The sequence below is a fragment of the Scomber japonicus genome, chromosome 12 (assembly GCF_027409825.1).
Source record: "Scomber japonicus isolate fScoJap1 chromosome 12, fScoJap1.pri, whole genome shotgun sequence".
Taxonomy (NCBI): Eukaryota; Metazoa; Chordata; class Actinopteri; order Scombriformes; family Scombridae; genus Scomber; species Scomber japonicus.
Genome location: NC_070589.1, coordinates 26,129,553 through 26,157,124, shown reverse-complemented (window position 1 = coordinate 26,157,124; position 27,572 = coordinate 26,129,553). Strand labels below are relative to the sequence as shown.

The 27,572-nt window shown below is 39.9% G+C and overlaps 1 protein-coding gene across 2 annotated transcripts in view; it reads right to left on the bottom strand.

The window, feature by feature from the left end:
* cadm3 (cell adhesion molecule 3) overlaps window positions 1–27,572 on the bottom strand; it is a 92,496-nt gene that overhangs the window by 46,239 nt on the left and 18,685 nt on the right. For both annotated transcript variants that reach the window (XM_053329297.1, XM_053329298.1), the window contains exon 3: window positions 7,467–7,616. In XM_053329297.1, coding sequence (XP_053185272.1) covers window positions 7,467–7,616 — 150 coding nt within the window. The remainder of the gene's footprint in view (window positions 1–7,466; window positions 7,617–27,572) is intronic.

Here is a 27,572-nt window from a genome sequence, read left to right as displayed (position 1 = left end):
TATTTTAAGGACACGTAGAGTTCAGATACAAAGACAAAATGCAGAACAAGCCTTCTTTCAAGTACTAGATTCAAAAGCCACTTCTGCAGAATTTCAGCCTTGTGATGGTTGTTAATACATTCTCCAGAGATCCTTCCTAGACACCAAGAAAACTTTGACTGATGTGACGTGGATCAATAGGTTTTCAGAAAATGTCAAAAACATCTCACTCTCTACATTTGGTTATCATCTCACACTGTGTTATGAACAATCATTGTCAGTTTTTCCTCATTTCCTGACATCTTGAGTGGGGATCTTTCATCAATCTCAATATTTTTGCCCTTGTTTCATTTATGACTGCTTAGGATTGTAAGTGGCAAAAAAACTTTAAAAGTGCTTAGGGTATAGTTGTTATAATGAAATTATTTACAAGTTACAGTCATTTTCACCTCGCTTAATGTTTGCCTACTCGACATCCTCCCACAAGGCAACAGCTTCCTCGTCCACCAAGGTTTGTAATCCACCAGAGAGCCATTACCTCGTTAAATTGCACTGAGGCAGATAGCCTCAGTCTGATGTCTCCTGTTATGCTTTTATGGAAACTGCACATGACAAATAAATAAAAGTATAAATGGACTCAAAGCCAAATATATAGAGGGTTTTTTTTTTCTAGTATGGAAATGAGTTTGCAAAACTTTAAATTGTGAGTATTTGCATTGCGAGTCTTCTTTTATTGTCTGTGTAAGATAAGCATTCTAGGTGTTGCTTCTGTCCATGTGTCAAGTCTCATGAAGTTTACTGGGAGAAATACATCTTAAAATATATTTAAAATGGTGCTTTTACAGAAATGAAAGTGTTGAAATAGCAGGGGACACAGCTGCATCAACATGACATAGTTTCATACTGAGCTATAGCAGTGAAAAAAGGCATAGGTGTTAAGGTGGGCAAACACATTTACTTTCAACACTTGATAACCTTGGCTTCTTTGCTAAATCCTATAGAGAACTTTCTGAGTGTGTTTTCCCCAGAGTTTTTACTTTCTAATCACAAGCAACAAACCAAAACAAATATCCTTATTCATCCTCATTTCACAGGCTGAAAGCTAATCGTTAGCTAACAAGAGAATATACAGTGTCCAATTTGTGGTACTGTCACATAATCTTTTCACGATGGTGGAATATAATTTTTATATTTTTGTGTCCACAACATTTAATATGCATTTCAGAGCTTGTTCTAACTTCATGAAGTCATTTAAAGTGGAGTGTTTAACCTCACATCTGAAGAGATAGTAGAGCTCTCCTTAGCCCTGCAGTACTGTTGTGTATAGTTTGCTAAGATGTATAATAGATTATATGACTGCACAAAATCCCCTCTGAAAAAACATATTGGAAAACAAATGGGTTTCAAACACTTCATATTTTCAATCTGGGTTTAATATAATCAGCCTATTACTTGATAGCTATTTGGCTTGTACATTATCCTGATTAATTTGCATAAAATGAAATTTAAAATAATAAAACCGTATGGTCCAAATTGCCTTTGGCTTAACAAAACATAAAAGCACATAACATATAAGACAAACATAGTATAAAGAGACCACCAGAGGATACAATGCACTTGTGAAAAAATATCGATAAAATACTACAAAGCATACATCACCCAGTCAAAAATAATGAAGCAAGACTTACACTTCAACTTCTAAATGTAAAATTCTGATTGTACTGTGAATAACAAATGTTTAGTTGACAAAGGCATCAAACAAACTAACTCTCAAACTCAGCAATAAAGCATGAGAACTGTCTATTACGATGTTCATGGTTTCATCTCTTTTCCTGACAGTATATAAGTCTCTCAGCTTCCTCTGGGGTTTACAATTATTTTGCCATAATACCTATTCTAGGAGGCTTACCCCTGAGCTTAAAGTTCAGGTGAACAAACCACAAAGTCGAGTGAAATGTAAGAGATTGGCTGACTCACTCTGAAGCCGCCAAGTCTCCCGAGAAGTAATTCTGACAGTCATCGTTGGTGCAGGGATGTGCTTCTTTCAGGTTAATTTTAAGTTGTTTTGGAGGGACAGCACCAGCTAAAAGCCAAATATATGAACATAATGTCTTTGTTTGTTTCCCTCCCTCCCTTGATTTCTTTGTTTTCGTTTCTCCACCTGTCTTTATCTCCCTAATGTCCATTCCTCTGTCCCATTGTCTCCAGCATTAATGCAGGAGAAACCCATCTGTTTTCATGCTTTCCTACCTGTCTAATCTCTTATATTAGTAGCACTGGGTGTTTTCTCTCCCCTCATCCATCCACCCATCCATCCGTCCACTCCCACACATTCTCTCCAGGGTGTCTGTAGGTCCTTAAAAGGGTCTTCAGATAAATTATCTAGAATTAAGGCCTTAAAATGTTTGCAAAAATCCTGAATTGGCTACAGTTAACAGATCATTTATCTTCACCGTGGAGTGACAGGTCTCTTTCCACTAAATGTTCACGCTCAGATTAATACAGGACAGGATTAGTTGTTAAAAGGTGTTGTTTTGGTGTTTTTTTTTTGTCATTGTATCTGCTTTAATAAACACAACTGGGCTTTATGTCCCTTAACAATTAATTTCCTGTTTTGCTTTATCTTTATCTACGCAGATATGCTGCAGATGTAGAACTCTCATTAGCTCTGCTCCACTGGAAATATGCTGGTTTTCCTCAGTTGTTCTTTTTACTTTGTTTTTTTTATTTATTTTTGAATTTGGTTCTTTTCACTTCTATGCAGCTTTAAAAGGATTGTTTAAAAAATGTCACTGAATGTGCCAACACTTAAACTGATATCAATGTCTTTCCTTGCCTGAATAATGATGAAAGTCAGTTTTGAGCTTTCAATCTACCACAGAGAATTGGATCAAATTAATGTGACCCTGTGATTATGCCAGCGACATCAACATTTCATATATCACAGCTTTGCCTTTGAATTTTCATCGTTTTACACATTATATGTGAATAAGAACCTTTCTAATACATTAAATCCAAGGTCTCTTTCCTTGCATCCCTTTGTATCATTTTTACAATGTCATTTCTCCTCTCTCTATAATGTAATACACACTATTACGTCCTTTAAGTTGATACATTTCCCTCTCCACATTCCTCCTTCTCTCCTTCTCATCTCTTCCTCCTCTTTAATATCCTGCTCTCATGGCCAAGCTTGTATCCACAGCAAAGGTTTTTCTGTTATGATGGTTACCCGTTATGATAAAGATTAAAGGACTAAACACAGAAAAGTCTCTGACCTTCTGTCTTTGCTTATTTATCTATTTCCTTTGTCTTTGTGCCATCTCTGATCTCTCTGTAGTAGTTGCTAGTCTGCAGTGTGGCGGCCATCCCTGTGAGTTGTCACTCATCATTTCCTTCTTCTTCTTCTTCTTCTATCTCTCACCATGCTGTTCGTCCATCTCTCCCTCCTCCCGTCATTTTTTGTGAAGCCTGGTGCGTGCTATGCAGTCTTGGATGATGGTCCTGTTTTCTCTCCTTTCCCGTTCTCTTCCTCTTCTGCTTTCTTTCATTAACTCTGATTTTTTTGTCCTTTACTATTGCTATTCTAGTATATCAGTCTTTTTCTCTTTTCTCTCATCCTTCCATCTCTTGCTTACTCAACTGTGCACTGTGCTGCTGCAGCGCTGACTTGCTGCTCTTTCTCAATTTATAATTTCCAAAGGGGGAGCAATGAGGGATTTTCACTCTGTCTTTTTCCTCTGTTGTCCTTCGCTCATTACATCCCAACATCCTTTTATTTTACGTTTAATCTGCTTGTCCTGCAGTAAAACTCCCAGTGAGGAATCTCTGGATAGTCTTATGTGGGAGAGTTCAACTCAATAATGATATGACAAGAGAAAAAGTCACATTAAACCAGCATTGGAAACTGAATATCATTTCAGTGAGATCTGAGTGTGTGTGACTGGGACTCAGGAAACACTGTTTGCATCCCATTTCCTCCCAGCACTCAACATTGGTTTCTTTCAACTATGACTGTTCATTCAACTGTTTCTGCAGAAGAAAAAAAGACCAAAAATAAAACTATACTAAACCCACTGTACACTATCTTCCAGACACCAAACCAACAGATAGACAAAGTTGGAAAACCAAAGTAGCATTTAGGAGCTTAAGAGCTGGATATTCCCACTAGCCGAGTGCTGGGCAGGTAACAACCTTTTTAGTTAGTAGAGACCAAACCAGAACTAAAAGGAGAGTGAATATTGAGTTTTAAGGGAAACTGGACTTTGCTATTATTGTCTTATAAAGCTTTTTGTGTAACATGCTTTAGTGGAGCATCTCTCACCATAATCAACCAGATCTGGCCTCAACATCTTGCACAATCAGGTCTTGTGGCCAGATCTCATTGAACATGGCGTGAGCTGCTTGACTGAAAGCATTGCCAAGGCCTAAAGGCAGATGTCTGAATTAATTTTGGATTTAAAATTCACAGAAAGAGGCACATATTAAAAGACTGTCGGATTTTATGAACCAATATCAGAACATTTAAAAGAAGATTGATTTGAATGGGAAACCAATTGATTTATTTTTAACCCAGCCCTTCTAGCTAGCAAACAATCTCTTAATTCCTTGTTTTCATATTTGGGTCTTCTTGTATGAATGATGGAGGACTTTATTTTAGCTTTCATGTTGATCCCTCTGTTCCTTGTCACCAGCTCCTCTTTTCTCTCCATTTATCTATGCCTCCATCCCTCATCTACATTTCTCTCCCTTCTCTTTTCAAATGACTAGGTCTTTATGACTCCACCTTCCTCCATCCAACTGCTGCACCTTGAAGAAAAGGCATGATTGAAGGGTTGAATTCTGAACTCCCATCATCCTCCTCTCTTCTCCTCTACTCTCCTCTATTCTCGCTGTCTCTCAACTCTCAGCTTTCCAAAGTACAGCATCTGCTATGCATGTTGGACCACTGCAGTGGGGAGTTACTGGTCCCTCTGCCCCCCTCCTCCTTCTCGTTTCTCCCTTTTCTATCCTCCCCCTCCTCCTCTTCCAATACTCTTCTCAATTCTCTCCAAAGTAGAGGTCAGCCTTTAAGTGTTCTGTCATTGCAGAGAAGTGGCTCAATTTCTATTTTTTCTCCTCCCTTTTGTGGTTGAAGCTCCATCTGGAGTAAGCACTTGCTACTTTCTCTACTTTCTCCATTTGTCCTTTCCCACCTTCGTCCCTCCCTTGTCTCTTGTCTCTCTGTTCTCCAAATTGCTGCTCTGCACAAATGTTGGCCCTCCACGATGAAAAGTTCACAGCCTGTATCAGTGTCTACTCTCGCCATTATTAACTCCATTTCTCTATCACTTCACTTCTTCTGTTAAGTGTTTTATTGGTGCTTTCATTTCCCTTCTCATCCTAATGCTCCAACTCTCCAATCATTCATTCCTTCCATCTGTACTTCTGTCTGCTATTTTTGCTCCCAAGTATCAAATCTGTTGTGTGATGTTGGACAGACAAGAAAGAGTTGAAGCAAACATGTTAGTTCATCAAGCTACATGTTTTCTTTGAAATGATTTGACTTTGTCTATTATTTTGAGGGATTTGTAATCATGTCAAATAAAAAAGAAAACGCTTTTTATTGCAGTCTTGTAATGTCCCCAGGCTTTATACTCAAACTGGCTGCTGTACAGGCTTCTTTTCACTCCTCATAATGTTTTGAATCATGGGTTGTGAGCCAACACATTCAAAAGTAATGATTAATACCAAAACTCAGTATTTATAATGTCAGTTCTTATTTGTAGTGTCATTTTTTTCCCATCACTAGCCAACACTCTCACTTCTTTTTTCTTTTCAAAATGCAGAGTCCATTGTTGGACCACTGTACTAAGGACACCGAAGTCTCACTTACAAAATATTATTAAAAGTCAGCATGACATACACTAGTAAGGCCATCAAATGAAATGAAATGAATCATTTAAAAGCTGAGGCAATGTAAGAAGATAAAAGAATCCATTTGAATTGGATATAATGAAAGTTTCAGCCAAAGTTCTGGCAAAGTTTTAGCTTATCAGACTCTCTTTTTTTCCCTTCTGTTTTATTTATTGCACTTATTGAGTACTTTTGGCACTGTGCAGGTTGTTTGCTATGTAAGCTCCCTAATGTCTTTGTTTGAGGCTTTTTCTCTTGAACAAAGCTTTTGACCCACTGTGTACAAAGTAATTATTAGTTCTTTGTCCAATAAAGGTGTAGTTGTAAGCATCTTTATTCCAAGTCTGCCTCCTACAAATAAAACCCATACAGAGCTAATCTGAATTGGAAAATACATTTAGTAGGAAACATGGAAACATTTATATTGAATACATTTGCAAAACATTAATTAACAATGGATTTAATGCTTTAGGTGAAAGCATGATGTGTAGTTATGTAGTTGTTTTTAGACAACTCAGAGCGCTCATTGTTGCTTCACTTGAGTGTTTGGCTGTCCTTGTGCAGAATGATGGGGGTGTGTGTGTGTGTGTGTGGGGGGGGGGGGGTCCTTAACTCTTAATTCAAGACATGTATCTATGAGCATGATTTTGTGGCATTACAACTAATTTTGAAGCCAAAATGCAACTTTCAAAAAGTGTGATGTTGAAACTTGAAGCCCAAATACACATATACTGTCCACTGACAATGAGTTTGTCAGTGAAGTTGAAGAAACCTTGCAAATCGTTTTGCAAAGTCATATATTCTGGATTTTTCATTATGGGAGACAGAGTAGGTGCACTTTTAAGAAGTTTAAAGACACTTTCTTATGTCAAAACCATATTGAACAAATTAATATTCAAATCAGACTATTTTAGATGCCTTAAAGCATATCTGGAGGGAAAATTTTATCATTGTCTTGGTTAACTATTGAAGAAGTCAGCACTGATTTGAAGCTTGAGAGGGTTTGGAAGAGCAGACTTTTTCAAAATAACCTCAATCTTTCTTACACTGTGAGGCAGCAGGATTCACAAGGTCATGAGATTACATGAGTATCCCTCTTGTCAGGATTCAAGTTATGCACTCGTGTGTGAACCACCAGTGGATCAGACCAATCAGTGTCCTGTGAGGATTCTCGTATGATCTCACAAATTCAGCTGCCTTGTAAGGTAAGATCAACAGTGATAGACGGATGGTTCATCCAATCACCTGCCGAGTATTTTTTGACAGTGCCTGCCCTTTTCCAAACAGTTTTCAAGGATGACTTCTCAGATGATTCTGTGTCACAACCCATTTGGCGCGACAGGTTACAATCCTTTTCCAAGCATCACTCTTTTTTTTAAAAAAACAGCACGCAAGACATGAACCCTGGTCTGTGTTGTCAGCATCTTCCCCACAGTTCCTGGATTTAAAAAAGCTTTGCAACTGAATGTAATCCAGGCAACAATTCCATTTCCTAAAACATTTATTTGCCAGGGAAAGTAAATGACTTATTACTAAAACTTTTATAGCTTCTCTTGTCGCTGCTCCGAATGTCTTTCTCCATCCCTCCCTCTTACCTCTCTTCTCTCCGAAGTACAGGGTCTGCTGTGCAGTGTTGGACCACTGCAGTGAGGAGTTGTCACTCGCGGCCACTCTGCAGGTCAGTATCACTGTGCCCCCCACAGAAACCGTTTCATCTGAGGTCATTGGCTGCAACGGGTCATCGTCTAGGCAACAGGAGAGAGGTGAGGAAAAAAAGTGTAAGGTAGAGCAATAGAGAGGCAATAGAGACAAGTCAAGGAGCAACTGCGCTTATATGAAAATCCAAGCAAAAATAGTAGCACACACCAACACACAAATCAGATAAACCCACAAAATGCATTACTCGCCTCCCCCTCTCTCTTTCTCTCTATCTCCCTCCGCCCATCTCTTTCTCTGCTTGTCAGATTATCTATATATCTCTATCTGTCTTTCTGAAAGCACAGATACAATGCATACACACACACGCACACACATACACACATGCTGTCAGAGGGACAAAAAAAGCAGACAAATGACTATCTGGTTGTATGTCTGCGAGGCCTGTGGAAGAGCGATGAGTCAGTAGCAGCCCTGGCATCCAGAGACTGCACGACCCAAGGGACCAGCAAAGATGAAGAGACCGCGGCAGACAATGGCTCTCGACAGGTCAAAGCAACAACAAGAGCACTGTCTCATACCTCTAATGGCGTTGTAACCCTCTTTTGTCAATATCTGTGTCAGTTTTTTAACACCATGCATATGTATCGGCTGGCTGGTACGGAACAAGCTCAAACGGGACAGATATTATGGAAATGAGCAGGTCAGAGGGAAAGTGAAAGAGAATACAAATGACCTGGCATAATGAAGGGATTCTAAAGGCTTGAGTTGGAACTGGTATGCCACAAAAACCACTGAACAGTGAACTGTCTGGATGTGTAACAGTATTCAAATTGGCTCAAATTATGGTATTTAACAGCGCTCCCTTGATAACGGGTGATGGTGCAGCCTAATTCTGTTCTTTGCATTCAGCGAGGGTGGCAGACGATTACATGGATCCAAAGAAGAAGGGATGTATACTAAAATATGCAGCCCCTCCCCCATGGTAAGTGATGCCAACATGGCCAATGCAATGCTTTTTAGCTGCATTAAGTTATTGCGGCCTTGAGTGCACCCAGCCATGCTTTGCGCTCGCTCCCCTCCCTTCCCACTCTCTTCAAAATGTGCCAATGCTCACTCAACCTAATCTCAAGCAAAACAAAAAAATATGGCATAATTGATGACAAGACCAAGCCAACAGAGGGAACATCTCATAAGAAGATATGCCTCAAAGCAGTCTCCTCACCCCTGAAAATATGGCGTGTATAAATAGTTTAATTGGAACCAAATTGTCAAGCGGGAGACAGGTTTATATTCGGCATGGAGCGTTATCACATCCTTGCACCGGCGGTGGAATTGATTTTTTTTTTTTTTTTTCTGCAGGAAGAACATCTGCTTAAGTGTGCTTCGGCGGAACTCCCATCAAGACATGAAAGCGGGGGGGACACAGGAAGAGAGGATGCAGGAGAGGAGGCGAGCAAACTAACTGCATGTAGCATCAAAAACACACATTTGCAGTACAAGAGCTTAGAGCAACAGGCAGCAATAATTTTAAAGCTGGATGGCCAGTTCAGCATCTCAGAAATCATCAGTTATTGGAAAAGGAGAAAAAAAACCTACAGTTTGCCTCTGGGCTGAGAGGATTCAAAGCGAAAGCTCATGAAGGTGCAACCTCCGTTTACCAGTAGGATTCAAACAGCACTCAGAGACTTTCAGAGCCCTTCGTGTCAGAATAAGTCGCTCCCCCGCTCTCCATGGTGTTTTACAACAGCCCTGACCTTGCGGTTACTTTATCTAAGCACCATGATGGCTGTGGGCTGAATGTGGTCAAGTGCACCAAGGATTAGTGTCTCCTTTAATAGCGTCTTGGGCTAATTCTTGTGGCTGATCGTAAGAGCTCTTCTACTTGGCACGATCACTTAGGGTAAATTGGCTGTCCCACTGCATCACCCATCAAGCCAACCGCAATGAGCTCTGACAAGTTAGCCAAACTTGTGTCGTGTCTTTTGGCTTGCAGAGTACTGACATTTCAAGGCTCGGTGTGACATTTGTGTTGGTGAAACAATTTCAGTGGTCAGTTCTGTGGTCTTCAATGATTTAAGGAGGTAAATGCTTTTCATGTGTACACACTTTTAAAGAATCCACATATTGAGCTAAATTGGGGCTTTAACCTGTTGAACTGTAATTCTCTTCCTTTAATTTAGAAAAAAATTCTCTGTCAAAAAGTATATTTTTCTTAATCTTATCTACCTGCTGGTCCCATCACTGGTTTAAAGCTGTATAATATATACACTGAGCAAAATATTCAAACCCAAGATGCCACATGTTATTGGGCTGCACCAATACATCACATGGAGCTATTCTTAATAAAAATCAGACATCATATTAGACACATTTATTCAAACTTCAATCCATCTACTGTCCATTGCAATTAAGTACGATGAGTTTGAACATGAATGAACATGAATTTCATAAACCTACCGCCTTCTTTCTCATTAATTATTACTTATTTGATTTGTTCTAAGATTCGTTCATCTTTTATATTTATATCAAATAATAGATCTGGTGCAGAGATGGCCTGAAGTTTACACAACTTGGGATGTGTGCTAAAGCTTGCCAGTTGGCATGTCATGGCAGAATAAATCTGGATGGGAAAAATGAATGCGCAGCACTCACTCAGTGGCCAACAGATCCGACTAGTACTGGGCGGCTTCCAGGTATAATTGTGTGTATAACTGTTACAAAAACTTTATCATACAAGCTAATCAATAAAGGTTAACATCAGTGTAATGGGGCATAAAGTCTAATATGTTTTAATAATGATCAAATGTTACTCCCAAAACAACATATCATTTAAAATAAAGCTCCTCAATAATGCTTACAAATCACATGGAAGCAGCCTTGTTAGCCCTATCAGTCTACTATTCATTTATTTAGTTGGCACAGTGTAGGTAGAATTTATCTGCATTAGGATAGAGCATTAATCTCGGAGCAATATTTCAGATTAACTTTTAAATAATCTCAGCAGTCATTATATGGTCAGATGGGTGGGGTCTGCCGCAGTGAGGCATTAAGATGAGCGCCAGGGAGATTAGATTATTTAAAATTAGATAATAAAAAGTTTCTGCGGCCGACAAATTTTATTGTAGAGCCAGCCCATCCGCTAGTCCAAACTGGTTTATACAAACACCACAGAATCACTTGCCTGTAGCATACGACCCCACTAAGCCTCAGATACAGATACAGCTGTTCTTCTTACCTTTGAAGCTACTTAAGAGCAAAGTTAAAGGGGGGAAATTAAGTTCAGACAGAGTTTAAACGGTTAAGTCAGGCTAAACACCCAAGCTGCAAAAATGAAAGGAGAGACCTATCTATCCTTAGCAGACGTTAAGTTAAACAGTGTTGCTTGCTCGTCTTTCTTCTCTCCTCACTACCACCTCTCCGTTCACCCCCCCCTCCCGAGGAAGACACGGGTATTTAAAGCAACACAATTTACACTTTCCCTAGCCAGCAACAAGGTGAGACAGCGCAGAGGTATATTAAAGGGAGGGAGAGAGGAGGAGAGACAGAGAAAGATGGATGGATAAGGGTATGTTGAGGAGGGTAGATGACAAAAAAACAAGGTGGGAAACTGCGTGTGTGACAAAAAGGGAGGGAGGGAGGGGGATGAAGAAGCTGGTGAGACAACAGAGGAAGTGTAGGGAGCTGGAGGGCTCTCCGGTGAGAACAAAAAAAAAAGGGATAAAACTTAAAGGAATAATTCAACATTTTTTTAAGTGTAAAAAATGTGTGTTTCCTTTTCAAGTGTAAGATGATTGATATCAATCTCATGTTGGTACAAAGATGGAGTCAGGTTAATCTGCCCACCGAGAACTCCATGATGTATTGAGGTGTCTGTTCTGCCTTGGTCCTTGGTTCTGTGACATTTTATGACATCCTGGGAAATCATGTGACACTTGAACAGACGTTTACTTAAGTTAAAGTTTACAGTTAGCCATAAAGGACGGGACAGAGGCTATTTCTTCAGACTGACCATTTGTTAAAACTAGTCATAAATGATGGGACAGGGGCTGTTTTTCCAGATTGACCATTTGTTTAGAAGGTGGAGGTTTTTTAGGAACTATATATATATAGTGTTGTAAGAATTGGAGTAGGGAGAGAGATTCAGATTGGGACCAGGACTCTCTCAAGATTAGATGTTTTGACACTGTTCTATTTTGTAATAAAACCTTTCAAATATACAAGGGAGATGTGTCAGTGGTGGTTTCCTTCTTCATCAACACATCAAGAATCTACCTATTAATATAAACCTCAGTATCTTGTTGATTAATAATTTGTGGCTTCAGAGGGAGTCATTTGGACCACCCCAGACCTAATTATATTCAGTTAAAGTGTGTCGGGTCTGTGTGTCAATATGTGTATTACAATACCCAAGAAGATCCAAGTGGACTTGTTATCAACTCTGATCATGTGGTGCATCATCGTAATTACAGAGGAAAATATTTGGAGGCAAGAGGAAGACCTGTGAAATACAGGGTGAAATTTGTATCTCTGCTCTTTTTAACCCTAGATGGCGGTTAATTAGTGGTACATCATGCTATTGCCAGGGTTGGTGTTCTCTTTATTTAAGTCTTTTGGGATTAACCACATTTTGGATGTCTAATTATGTTTGTATCTTGTGTTCCTCAAGTTCAGGTAGGTTTTACAAAATCTTGCACCCGTGAAGACCTCTCGCTGGAACTATTTCTTGGTGAACAAACTAATGATGTATTGTGAGATTTCTGACTCCAAGACATTTGCAAACAAAGTTTTCTTGCTTCCTGGTTTGCTTCTCTGCTTCCGTGTTGTGCCGATCTCTATGTGCAGTAGTTTTTCTTCTCCTTCAAAGCCCATAAATTTTACATTCTGGATGATATTATGCACATAAAAATGTATTTTCCAGACAAGAGAATTTTTTGTTGTAATGCATTGGTTGCTCAATCGGCCAAATTAGCATCGAGGTTGAGTCACTGTGCCATATTGTACTCTATGAAGCTATGTACTGAATATATTTATGTATATATCAAGTTATCATATTTATTATTATTTCCACACCCTGACTCCAGTTCTTATATCCCAAACACATGAGATTGATATCAAACCTCACATCTCAACTTCCAAATAACAATAATAATAATTATAATAATAATAATAGCAATCATAATAATACATTTAGCACATGTTCCAAATGTTGAACTATTCCTTTAATAAAAACCTTCCTTTCCATGCTGTCCATTTTACACTGAAAAACAATAATAGTGAAAAATTCAAACCACCTTGGCCATCTCCATGTTCACCCGCTCCCTTCCTTCCTCCTCCATCTGTCTCCCTCCATCTTTTCCCCCCTCCTCCTCTCCATCTGCCCCGATATCCTCCTCGGTTTCCTCCCGTCCTCCCTCACCTCTTCGGCCTTCTGTTGAGCTCCCTCTCCCCTCCCACCTTCTTCCTGAACAATCTTTTTTCCTTCTTACCATCCTTAATTCCTTCTTTCCCTCCTATTTTTTTTTCTCCCTTGGAAGCTTTACAGTGTTGCAGCTAATTAGCGTTGGTTAATGAACTTTATTTACAGCAAAATATCCGTGTGTGTGAGTCTCTGCATTTAGGTTTGGTGTGTATGATTGCGTGGGACTCATGATAAGATTATTACCAGTTCTGGCTATGTGTGGTGTGAATTAAAAACGTGCAGGTGTGTGTATTTGTAGGTGTTTGCTTAAGGGTTTAGGAGTATATGCTTTGCTACAAGTTAATTAGCTAAATGTGTGTAATGTACCGTATGAGTGCATCATCATATGTGTGTGTGTGTGAGAAAGTCTCAAAGAGCTTATTAGAGATCTTGTGTGGATTTGTCTGCATGCAAGTGTGTGTTTGTGCTAGAGTGCAGTTTTATTTGTTTTTGCAGGGAGGGACTTTATCTACTTGTGCACAAGTGTGTGGGACAAAAATGTGTGTATCTGTGTGATTTACGAGATGGTTTTTTATCTGCTTGTGTGTGTGCTGGCGGTGTGTATCCATATTCTGTTGCAGCTGCACAGAGAGCAGTGCTATGGTGTGTGACAGACAGAGTCATGTGTCATGGTGCTGCTGATGCTGTACACATTTGATGGGGAATCCAGCCAAGAGTGTGCTGTTTGATATGGCATGGTATGACACAGGCCATTACACACACACAGAGGCATCCACGCACACACATACTGTAAGCACGCCCCCCTTCCTCCTCCCCCCCCCCCCACAGCAACACACAGTTGTGTTTCCATCACTACAGAGGACATTACTGTACATTGACTTACATTCATTTCATGGAGACTTTCCTACCCTTAACTGCTAATGTAATCCTAAACTTCATTTAACTTCAAACCAAGTTTTCACCATAAAAATAATGCTTTATGTTAAGAGAACTTGCTTTTTGTCCACATAAGAAAGTCGAGTCCCCACAATATGACTGTTTAAACAGATTTACTTCCGCATGGCATGAGGAATACCTGGTACACACATACACACATACACACACACACACACACACGCACACACTGTCTCATGAAACATACAGACAGGAAGACATACACATTCTTCAAGCACAAACAACACCTGCGCTTACAGAAAGATATAAATACTTAAAAAAGTGCTTAAAAATGCATTAGATACAGTTGGACACATAAAGCAAAGACAAACACAAGCACACAAAGCACACAGAGGACGCATTCAGAAAGACACAAACACACAAACACACACACATACACACATACACGGACACATGCAGAGCAACCTCCCCCACACCATCCATCTATGCCCAGCTGTCCCCGAATACTACCCATCCCCCTGGGTAAGTAAGTAAGTGTGTGTGTACGTATAAATATACATGTGTGTGTATGTGTGTGTGTGCCCTTCTGCCCACCTCTACCCTCAACAAGCTCCCCCCTCCCCCCACTCTCTTCCTCTTTTTTTTTTATCCCTTTCTCCCACCGATGCCCACCGCCTACCCCTCCCCACGTTTGTTGTGTGTCAAAAGAGGTCAACTCCAACCACATATCTGAAAATGTGCCTGGTGAATGAAAAACAAAAAACAATAAAAAAAAATATCTGCAAAGTAAAACAAGTCTTTGTCTCAGGTAACAGCCCTGCTCCTTTTCACTTTGAGACAAACACTTCTCCGGCTTGTGAAGTGTGGAGTAGATGCGGGTGTAGCGAAATGCTTTGTTTTCCGCCTGATTTTTGCAGCTTCCCAGCCTCTAATAGAGGGCTGGTTGTTGCGATTCACACTCTGTTGTCCTGTCGCCGTAATCTGGGTCCACCAAACAAATTACTTATAATCTTTGAGAGGTTTTTGGTCGGGTGGGGAGGTGAAGAAGGAGGGGTTGGGATTGGGCTAAGTATGTGGGATTTAAGCACCCCCACCTGCCGTCTTTGCACAAACAAACTCCTTATCCCTTAGTTTTTTTCTCCAGCCCGCCTTTTTTTTAGGGCTGATGGTTTTTGGATGCCCAAAACAGCCCTCCCCCTCCTTATCCCATCAAGTACCCCCTCCAACCAACTCCAGCAGCACCGACCCTGCCACCCCACCCTTCCTCTGCTGCCTGTCAAACATACTTAGCTCACAGTTCAGACGATTTCCCTCCACCTCCTCGTCCTCATCCTCCACCAGCTAGACCCCCAAATACACACATAAACTTACACACACACACACACCACCACCATCACAACCCAGCAGTGCGTCTGCAGCAGCAGTGAGGCGCCAAGCCGGCCGCCCCACCCTGCCACTAGAACAGTGCAATGAGAAAGAAAAGAGAGCGCGGGGTGAGAGAGGGGAGGAGGGAGAGGGGTTCAGCTTGCAGAAAAGGGCAGCAGCATCACTGCTGACAAAAGAAAAAGAATAATGATTTGCCAGGAAGAGAAAGACAGGGAGAGTTGGGCCAGCGAGAGAGCAAAAGAGAGATAGAGAAAAAAAGCATAGGGAAGAAACAGAGGGAACGAGAAAGAATGAGGGAAAGAGAGAGAGAGAGGTGAGCGAAGGACATGGCAGAAATAAGCATATATAGATAGATGAGAGCAATGAGGAGAAATGACAGGGTGACTTAGAGAGGAAAAAAGACTGAAAGAGTAAAAAAAAAAAACAATGAGTGCAGGATGGGGGAAGTAGAGCAGAGCATAAATACAGAAAGTCAAAAAGGAGACAGCAGTATGGAAAGATAGAAAAAACAGAATGAAGAGAGGCTGACAAGTGGTGTGGAAACGAGAGAGCTGATAAGAGGTAAAGGATAGCTTCGAGTTTTTCAAGTCTGTTTGAAAACAGTATGTGACATATGTAATATGAATACTTTCATATTCTATAAGAGACAGAGGACAGAATCCAAATTCCTTCTGCGTGTTTCCATGCTGATCTGCAGAGGAGTGAGACCTAACCGTAGTCACATGAACCAACTAGCCACAACAAGTGCATAACTGCTCTGGGGCCCAAAAAGCCAAAGACTCCAGCAAGAAGTAAGGGAGTAGAGGTCAGGTTGGGGACTTTCTTACTGTTATGAATACTGTTATTAAATTACTCATAATCACATCCTTTCCTTAACTTACTAGTATTGAGGGAAATGAGTTTAAAAACCTTGACATAAGACAAAGGAAATGTTATTAAATGCTGAACTGTACTTACTATCTGATCCTGGCCCTGTCTTCTGAAAGTGCCCTATGTCAAAATCTTTAAACAACTCATTTACACACAGAAATCTGGCGCCTGGTTCATCAGGGGCCCTCAAACTGTTAAGTTCAGCCACACGCATATACTGTAGGTTTGCAGCTGGACAAACCACCTACAATGAACCTAAACATGACTGTCAGGATGAAGGAGACCTTGACTTGGGTACCTCAGGCAGCACAGGCTCTCATATTAGCATTGCCTGAACCGTAGAATGTATTATTGTAACAAATACTATGGATTTTTTCTCCTTTCTTTTTTCTTTTTACAGCAATATTAAATCACAAGTAATATAACAATCACTGTTTCAAAAATCACCCTCTGTGTTCAGAAGTTCAATTTGTATTTAACATAATTTACAATGCTACCTCTCTACCTTTGAAACCCTTTTTCAGCTCCGCTTAGAGCAAATGAGCAGAACCTCTCAATCTCTTCTAAACTCAAACTTAAACACATCACTGTAGCGGACCGACTTTGTACAATCTGCTTTTTCATTTACAGCCATCAAACATTGGAATATGCTTCCAGCTGAGCTTAAAACTTGCACAGACTTTCATTTTTATTTCCATGGTGGAAAAGAATGGATATTAAGCAACCAGTCATGGTGACATTCATTTGACCGTGATTTAGATTTTTTATTGTAATGAATTGAAATTTTATAGTTGTGCTGGATGAATGTGCTGGTATTTATATGTTGATGTGTGCTTGTAGATTTGTCTCTATAATTGTTAGTGTGATAGAGGCTGTGTAATGCTGCTGCATGCAAATGAATGCTTTCAGTGTCTGGTGATTATTCTGTGTGTACCTGCTCAGGGACTGCAGATGGAAATGAGCTAATAGCTAAATCTGGCATAAATCATCTCTTCTTATTTTGACATGAATGTTTTTTGTTCATGGTCCTTGTTTAATAAAGACTAATAATAATAATGATATTGTTAACTTCACTACCAGTATGAACAGCAGGAATAATTACAGCCACCAGTAACTCTCTCAATATCTAACGTGTGAGCCTTGAATTAATATGAAATTAATATGAACCTAACCTTTAATATCAGGTATGAGGTAATATCAGTACCATATTGAAACCCATTCACTTTTTTGTTGCAGTGCATCATAATTAATTGTGTCATCATTTTTCTTCAATATGTTCATACCTTCCTTGGATTGTAATGCACGGTAATCTGCTTTGGTAAAATTGTTCATTTTGTGACAGTTGTGCCACCGAGGCCTGTGAGAGAGAGAGCGAGAGATTTAAAAGAGAAGATCCCTTTATTTAACCCCACCAACTAGAAATCATTTGATAGAAAAAAAAGGAAACAAGCTTTATCTTTTAATCTGTGTGGGCGCGCATCCACACACACACACACACACACACACACACAAGGAAGATAAAGAGAGTGAAATCTTTAATGCCTTGGCAAATGCACTGACTGCCCCTGCCAATGGGCCACTTAAAGAAATGAGTAGTCAATTACCAGAAGTCTGCCCTTTTCACTAAGATCACTGGACCAGCTATGGAGAGCCTCAAAACCTGCTCTTTCTCTCTGTTTAGCTCCCTACATCTGTCTATCTATCTGTCTATCTATCTCTCCTCTGTCTCTGTCGACTCACTCCATCCCTCCCTCTCTCTCTCTCTCTCTCTGTACAGACAACATCCAAATTTCAACATCCAAGGAAGCTGGGAAATGTTTTTATCTGTTCTGGAAAATGTCTGTGTGTGTGTGTGTGTGTGTGTGTGTGTGTGTGTGTGTGTGTGTGTGTGTGTGTGTGTGTGTGTGTGGGTGTGTGTGTGTGTGTGTGTGTGTGTGTGTGTGTGTGTGTGTTGCAATCACACAGTCTTAAATAAGCATGATGTACACACTGAGTGATACTTTAATATCATTGTTTATTGTTATCTAGATGAATCATTCTGAGCAAACTGAGGTTAAAACACTAAGAAAATGAGTTACTTAAGTTTGTTCTTAACATTTTGAAGACTATTTTTTTATAAAGCATAACAGTGGAACATATTGTATTGAATTGCAGATCATTTTCATTATTTTTTACATAATTTGTCATGGCATTATATACTATATAGCTATATGTGGACTTCTGGTGTGGGGCTGTTTCTCACTGTTTGGGCTGGAGCCTCTTACTTCTAACAAGTTTAGTGTGTAAAAACTTGATTGGTTACACAGAAACCTGACCTCATGCTCACCCAACACATCATGTTGATAAGTTTAACACCAACTGCAGACAGGGCCTTATCTTCCAACAACAGTGGTGCCCAACATCACTACAGTAACGCTGTAGGAAACTTTCTGCAGCCACGTTCCAAAAATTTTCAGACAGTTTTCCAAGAAGAGTGGATTTTGTTATAGCAGAAATATTAGGGCTGCAACTAACAATTATTTTTATTATCAATTAATCGCTTGGTCTATAAAAAATCAAAGAAGAGTGAAAAATGCTCTAGAGCTAAAGATATCATCAAATGATGTGATGTCATCTCATCAAGTGCCTTGTTTTGTTTGGCCTACTGTCAAAAACCCAAAAAACATTCAATGTGACACAAATGAAAAGTAGCCAATTCTCCCTTTAGAGGAGCCACAAACATCAAATGATGACAAATTATGCTCATTCTAACTGGAGATATCTGTATAGCATGCTCAGACTCACAAAAGCACATAGGAACTGACAAACAGAGGCAACCAAAGTCACCAATTTCAACCTACACTCACACACATACACATGCACGCACACACACACACACGCACACACACTCACACCTATCCACTCGTAAAACCCCCAGATAACAGCAGGGACTTAAACACCAGGCACAAGAAGGATAGGGCTCTCGATGCCCGGGGAAGGGCGAGATTAGAAAAAAGGAAATAGTACTAAAGCCTGCAAAAGAGGGAGACTGAGGAGGATGAAGGTTTCATGAGTAAGGGAGAAAGAGAGAGCAAGAGAGGGAGAGAGAGAGATAGAGGGAGACAGAGAGAGAGAAAGAGGGAGACAGAGAGAGACAGAGAGAGAGAGAGAGAGATATGAAGGGAGAAAAAGAGAGAGAGGGGTGAGCCAGTGAGCCAAGGGTGACGAGGAAAGATATGCTTCAAATTAAATCATTTGGAACAAAAGGGGATTGTTGCCAAGCAACCCAGCTAGAACGGGGTTACCGGAGCAACCGAGATGACCCGAAGCTTGACCTAAGAAATGGAGTCGCCCTTGTCATCCATCAGCACGCACATCTCTCTCTCTATTGCTTTCAAGGTCCATCTGACAAATGCAAACAGATAGCAGGTTTCTTCTGGAAAATGCAGAACACAACTGAACTGAAATGTCATCACGGCACAAACAAAAAAAACACTACTTTTAATCAAATTGAGAGGGTACAGGGTTAGTTGGTTAATAGATGATGTTAGCCAAAATCAACAGCGAGTGAATCACAACACATAAACTGACCAATGTCCAAGATGAGCTTGTAGAATAAATAAATAGAGCTGTATTTTTTTTTCGGAGGGTTTTGGCAGCACTGTCAGTACACAAACATAGTTTTGAGATGATAGATGGAGTCCAAATTCTTCTTCGGTATAAGGGAAAAGGGTGCATGTCATTTAAGGGGCTGTTAGAAAGGTTTTGCATTAAAGAGCGTTTACTTTAAAACATCATGGAGCTGTTCTGAAACACTTAAGGCTTAGTCAAACAAGACATATGGATGAATTTTATTCAGGGGTAATGTAGACAGCTTTTTACAGTTTCAATAACACTTCTTCAAAACTACTGTCAATTTAGATTTGATCAGAAATCCATTTCAATTACATAACAAATAACATCTTTTTTTTCCCTGTGCCATTAGAAAACTATAGGGAACATGTCCTGATACAGTCACAATACAAACTGTGACACATGCAGGTGCTACTGAAGTCAGTTTCTTTGGTATCATGTCAACTCTTGCCTGCCTGCTTCCACTTGAAATCACAAATAAGCGTGTTCTCTCATCTTGTCGTGTAATTGTTGCAGAGTTACATGAGACTGGATGTTCCACTGGTTGTTTTTTTGTCGTGTTTCGGGCAGACCTCCTTCCTTTCTTCTCCTCTGTCTCTGACTGTTCAGCAACATGACATGAAAGGACGAAGAGCTGGGTTTTTTTTTTTTTGGAAGTGTGTGCTCATGTGTGTATGGGAATGTGTGTTTGTGTGTCTCTTTGGAAATAGCACACACACATAAAAAAACAATGCCGGGTTGAGAGAAGCAGAGATGTTAATGTGGACCAAAAAACTGTGTGCACAATTAATAAGCAAGGATTAATTTGTCTTGTTGAACAAATACAGTGTAGGTCAGTCAATCCAAAAATGTTGCTGAACCGCAAATCTCAATGTTAATGAAAGGAAAAGTGAATGCTGTCTTTCTCAGAGAAGTGTGCACTATTATTTGACAACCATTAGTGTGCTCAAGTTTTAGACGACAAACTTTAAGTATAACTAATATGGAACACAAAAGGACAATTAAATAACATTTTTGGGCTTTCCAATAATATTCAGTGACCAATATACCCACTCTTTTTTTTCAAGAACTGTTTCTATCCATGTAGTCTGTCAGTTAGTTCTTGATCTGTTCACGATCAACTTTCACTGAGGCAGCGACCACAGGCTCCCAAGTGCTCTTCAAAGAACTGCATTGTCTTCCCTCACTGTAAATCTCATGTTTAAAAAGGGATTGCAAGTTTTCAATAGGATTTAATTCAGTTGAGGAGGGTGACCACTGACCAGGTCATTATTCGGTCATCTTTGAGGCCTTTTGCTGACAAGCCAAGCACTGGAGTAATTTGATGCATGTGATGGAGCATTGTCCACGAATAAAGATCATGGCCTTCTCTGATTATCAGGACTTCTTCCTGTACTAATGCTTGAAGAAATTATCTTCCAAAGCTGGCAGTAGTTTTGGGGGGTTGATTTCCAGTCAATATTCAACCCTAAATGGTCCAACTAGCTCATCCTTAATGATAGCAGCCCATACTCAACAACCTCATCTCCATCTCACTGGTGCTTCACTTTAAGTGGTGCCCTGTCTCCATTAGCGATCCAACCCTGGGCCTCATCTATCTGGTGTATCAAGAGTCACTCTCATTTCATCTGTCCATAAAACCTTTCGAAAAATCTGCCTTTATGTATTCCTTGGCCCAATCTTGACACCTCAAATTGTGAATTTTCAGTAGCAGTCATGATTCAGCCTCTTTTACCATGACAATGCCTCTGAGCACTTGTCACCTGGTACTTGTGGACACTCCAAGGCAGGCTGCTGTTCTTGACTATGGAGGCACTGGAAGATAATGGATTCCTGGTAGTTTCACATTTAATTATTTTCAAGTCTTTTGCAGTTAATTTGTGCTTTTTTTCCTCACCATCAATTTTTGCGACCCTGTTGACAATTTGCAACAAAACATTTGGTTGTCCAGTGGTCACGCCTCAATAGTTTTGCTATTTCAAGAGTGTCGCATCCATCTGAGAGGCATTTTGCAATTCAGTTAAATCCTTTTTGTTTAGACCCATTCATCGAAGATAATGAAGCTGTCTAATAATTATGCAAATCTTCATATAAGATGTTTATCACATTAGGCCACACCCTTTTTTTACCTTGTTACGCAAATACATATCACCTTTCAGATTTATATGGTTTGGAGTTGGAAAATGTGCATAGAAATAAAGATAAGGTCATAATACTCACTTACCTAATAATTGTGAGTGCACACAGAGTACACTTTGTATGTGTGTGTGTGTGTGTGTGTGTGTGTGTGTGGGGGGGTTATCTTTGTATTGGAATGCGCTCTTCCTTGTAACCAGGCATGTTTCATTCCTCCAGGGACCACTTTGGAAATACGTGTGTGCTTTCCAGTGTATGATTCTATGTGTTTGTGTGTGTGTGTGTGTGTGTGTGTGTGTGTGTGTGTGTGTGACCCCCTCCTCTTTTCCCCATCTTGTCTGTAAGAATGTGTGTATGTCTTGTAACGATGAATGCCCACTAACGAACACAACCTTTCAGATGGCCCCACGGTTTGTCACTCCCAATCAGGACAATAGAGATCAATGTAAGAGCAAGACGAGGGAAGAGAAGACGAGCAAGATGAGGAAGTAGAGGAAGGGGAGGGGGGGTTCGCTGCCTCCAACAATGGCTGCACAGAAAGAAGACAGTGAAACAATAGAGGCTGCACAGTGGCGGTTTTATCTTCGCGGGAGTGCTGAGTGGCGGGGCGGCACCAGACATCGTTAGGGCGCCCCCCGTGAGCTAATTGACTAATTAGGGTCACTCCACGTGTTTTCAACTGTCAGGGCCGTCAACATTGGAGGATTGGCATGGCCCTGTGACCATCTGGTGATCCACTTGACATGAGTGATTAAATATAAGAGCAGGGCATCGTAGTATAAGATGCAAACACTCAGACGCAGATGTACACGGATACACAGGGTGGTTAAAATATGGAGATTCTAGCAGCACTTTGCAGATTTTCAACATAGCAAACATGCAAATTATGATTAAAATATCAATTCTTATTCATTCCCCTTAATTCATTTAAACTGAATTAAATTATGATGAAATTAAACCATTTCTCATATTGCTGGAGACCTCCCAGAAGCTTCGTCAACAACCCCTGGACCCCAATCATTTTAAAAATGCAGGAAGAGTGGTACAAGGCGAACTCATGCACACACCTACACACACTATAAATACATGGCAAGCAAAGGATAATGCATGGTAGTGATGTTAAGTAAATATAGTAGAGGAAAGGTAGGTAGGGAAAGCATGAACTCGGTCACCGTCAATCATAAGACGAGGCGCCACTTATATAAGTTTTCATCTATCACGCTTCCACAAAAGCTTTGCTGTGTTCCTTCCTTAAGACTTAATGTAACTGGCATCCATTTGATACTACTTACTGGAATGTATTCACTATTTCTATGTAAATTTTATTCTTGTCAGAGTGGAAAAGTCTCTGAAACATCACTTAAATAATTAGAAAACACTGAAAGTAATTTCCCAACACTGAAACCCTTTGTAGCTCCCTAGGATCAGTTGACATATTACTTTAATTCAGTAGGCTAAAGTCTAAGATGTATTTATATTGGATAAAATCATTTTAAATAGACAGAACTGAAAAATGCAATTAATCAATGATATTTCAGGTATTCACACAGAGCTTATTCTGCAGCTGTAGACAGGGAGGAATGTGATATCTAGTGTAAAATGGCAAAATACCAACGAAATATGTCACAGCAGTCCCTAATGTGTGCCATAAATTTATATCATAAAGATATATGTCAACCTAAAAAGCTGTGTAAACACCAAACACACTCCACTATATCTTTGTGCACGCAAGCCCAGATGCATGATAGATGTACAGACTGTGCAGATGTGTGTGCACTGTACCATCAATGTCGTTTGAAAAACTCATGTCAGCCAATCTAAAACTGTCAGGATCTATGACAAACAACCTTGTTTTTTTTTGGAGTTTTTGGATTCACCTCTATGGAGCTTCAAGTACAACATATATATGTTTTTTTTATTTTGTTTTATAAAAGAATTTCCTGTCCCTTCACAGGTCTCTATTCTCTAAGTTCTCATGTCTAAAATGTGTATATATAAATAGGTGGCAAATAAAAGGAAAAAACAACATAAAGTAAACATCTTCAGTGCTCCCTAGCATACTTTCTCCAAGTCTTTCTCCCCGGTTCCACCCAAAGAACATTTTGGTGTTTTGATGATAGTGGTGGAGACCGCTGTCGTAACACATCAGCCCAAAGTCTCCCACATCGATTCAACTTGGTTGGGATCTGGTGACTGTGAAAGCCAAGGCATATAATTCACATCTGTTTTGTACTGGTTTAACCATTAAGTGACCCCATGTCTCCTGTATAGATGATTTTCCATTAAACAACAGTCTCTACTTTAGGATTTTCTTTTACTGTAATGTACCACCCATCAGTATATATGTGCTTATTGTCACTTGTTAAATGAAAGGCTCCACAGAGATTCTTTCCCCAAAATGAGAAGTCGACTATGTGCAGGAGCTTATTTTTTATTTTATTTTTTTCCTTTTCATTTATTATCCAACACACACTGTCTGTATACAGGTGTGGAAAGATGATTTCTCTATTTGTAAAAATTTCACAAGCACATGAGGAGTTGTGCTGGCCCATACAAATGACAAAAATATATTTTCTCATTTTCCTCTATTGGTATCTAGCCATGGGTTTCATTTTCTAGGTTTTGAAATATCCATTTCTGAGATTTCTGCTGTAACCCAAGCACAATGCAAATGAATGGGATTTTGTTTGTGGTGCAAAAAGAATCAATAATATTATTTTTCTATTGAAAACTGGTCACAGTGAAGTCTGTGCATTATCCAGAGTAAAAGAGACAACTGTTTCTGCAAAGACAAATTGGTATGGAAGTCATTAAAGTTTTGCTGAGAGTAGAGAGAGTGCTGCTGAATGATTATTTTTTTTATTGATTAATCTGCCAACTATTTTCACAATTAATCGATTTATTGCTTGGTAAATAACAAATTAGCTCAAGGAGATATCACATTTCTTGTTATGTACATCCATCCCTCCATAAGTAGACAAAGAATGAGTAAGAAATTTAAAAAATATGCATTATTGCTTGAAAAACTACATAAATAATGAATCAGTTATCAAAATAGTTGCTGATTAATCGACTCATCATTTCAGCTCTAGCTGTTAGCAACATGAACTGAAGGGAGAATCTACCCTTTAAAAAAGAGATGTCCAAACTATTGCATTAAGGGCCATGTGGCTGCAGGACCACACCATGCTTGACTCATTTAATCAAATGAACTCAGTCTTCAAGCAGTTGATTGGTTAAATCGTGCGTACTTGATTGGTTGGAACAAAAGCCTGCAGGCACGTGGCCCTTTATGGAGTAGTTTGGACATGCCTGCTTTAAGAGATGTCACACAATAGTGGTAATATACAGTCGATGTGTGCTGGCAGAGAGTTTAAACATCTACTGTGCAGGCTTGCTCAGACACATTGTAAGTAGTTCTCTCTGCTGAGCTACTCTACAGTGGCACATTACTATGATATACTTATGCTCTCCATTCATACACTCAGTCATGACGCTGAATCTTATTTAATGTCATGAGCCACATTTGCCTGGAGTGGAGCCCTACAAGCTCAGGTCTGAGAGGAAAGGACTGAAGTCATCTTTCTTTTCCCCGCTGTCTCCCTCTGTTTTGGCTCCCTCTGTCTTCCTCTCTTTCCTTCTGTATCTCTCTATCTCCCCCTCCGCTGTGATCATGGCACCCCCCCCCCTCCTCTCTCCCACTTCCTCCCTGTCTCTCTCTATCTATGCCTCTCTACCTCTCTCTCATCCCCTCTGCAGTCAGTGAATTCCCTCAGGTTCGACAGCGGGAGACTATTACACTCACAGACGGATTCGCTCTCCTCTAATTTCTCTCTGTCCTCTTCCTCCCAGCTCTCCCTCTCTTTCATCATCCCCCTCTTCCTCTCCTCTCCTTCAAGTCCTCCTCCTCTCAGGCCCCCCTCATTCCTTCTCTCCGTCATCATGAATGTGTGTATTTGTGCTTTTTTTGTGCGTGCATGCACAGGTCTTCCAATGCTCCCCCCTCCCTCCCTCCCTCCATCCCCTTTCTCTTTCTCCTTTTCTTCAGTCAATATAATTGGCATCGCAGGAGCGCTCCCTGCAGAGTATGCTAAAAAAGCAAGTACAAAAACCGAGGGAGAGCAGAGAAGGAGGCAGGAAGGGAGAACTATGTGAATAAAGGCAAAAGACGTAGAAAAAGCGAGAGAGCAAGACAGGAAAGCAGAAAGCTACGTAAAAGTGATGAGAGCGAAGGAGTGATAAAATATGAAGAATAAAAGACAGAACAATATATATATAAGAGAAGAAGAGAAGAAGGAAGAGAGAAAAAAATACTAAAAAAAAATGTGACTAAGCACAACAAAAAGAAAGAAAGAGTTAAAAGGATAGTGTGGGAATGAGGAGAAACATGTAAGAAGAAGAAGAAGAAAGCAATGAAGCAAAGGAGAAAGAAAATAAGTGTGACATGAGGAGGAGAATAAGGAATTAAAAAGATACAGGGATAAAGAAAGAGATTGTGAGAAGAGCAGGAAAGGAAAGGAGGGACAATAGCTTCAGAGAAACCAAAGAAAATGAAAAAAAAAAGAGAAGCCAAATATAAAGACCATGGGAAAGGGACAAAAACAAACTGACAAACAAAAACAAGGAAAGATATCAGAAGAGAGAGGACACAACGAGAGAAAGATGCAGTGGGGAAAAAAAAGACAAAAGGAGACACAAGACAAGAAAATGAGGAAGAAAAATAGAAGAAAACTCTTGACCATAGCAATCAGCAACCATGAGAAACCGAAGCGCTTCCATCCAGAAACCAGCCAGCCACTCAAAGCAAATTCAGCCATATATGTCCCCCTGACTAGACACACAAGTGCCAAACCACATTAGACTGCAAGACAACCACCCTGAAATAAGCCAGACCTCAGTCACAGCAGCACCATCTCTCTGTCTCTGCCTACATAGGCTCTCTCTGCAGGTTTCAGAAGGAATAATTGAATTTTTTTAAGTTATAGGCACTGCTTCAAATGTGAAAGTGCATGTCTTATCAGCCTATGTTACATATTGATGAGTCAGCAGAGAAGAGTATCACATGATCAAGATGTCCTAATTAAGCAATGTCAGTAGCAAGAAACTAGTATGTTCATTTTATATTGATGTCATGTACTGAATGTTTGGTATCATATACAAGTAAAGCATGTTTTGTCAAAATGTATGCATGTTATATATCATGTATAATGCAATGTATAATTAGTTGCCTTGAATAAACTGAAGTATGAACATCTTTCGTCTTTGAACATCCTTGTATAGCTTGTATTTGCATATCTGATCAATGTCACTATTTGCATGCCTGGTTAGTACAGGTTTTCTTTGCATGCCTGATCAAAGTGTTGCTGTTGTCTGCCCCAACTGTACCAAATATATATGGAATGAGCATTTATATGTATAAAAGATGACATTCAGACTTGGGTTACTCTGCAAACTAATGCAGCTTTGTTCCATTGTTAATAAAGTCTTTGTGAGGTTGTTTTTTTATCTTTATATGGCATTGGGAACCCATCACGCTAGATATAATGATTTAAAACTCGAGAGGAAGAAGCCAGCAGTGAGTGTCCTGCTCAGAGAAACTAAGCTGACCACCTGCCTCCCTATCAGCCATTCAATTTGAAGAAATGCAGGTCAGAGGAGTGCAAAGATTGCTCACATTATAGTACTTACATTGCTGAAGATTACGACATCACATGACTTACAGGCT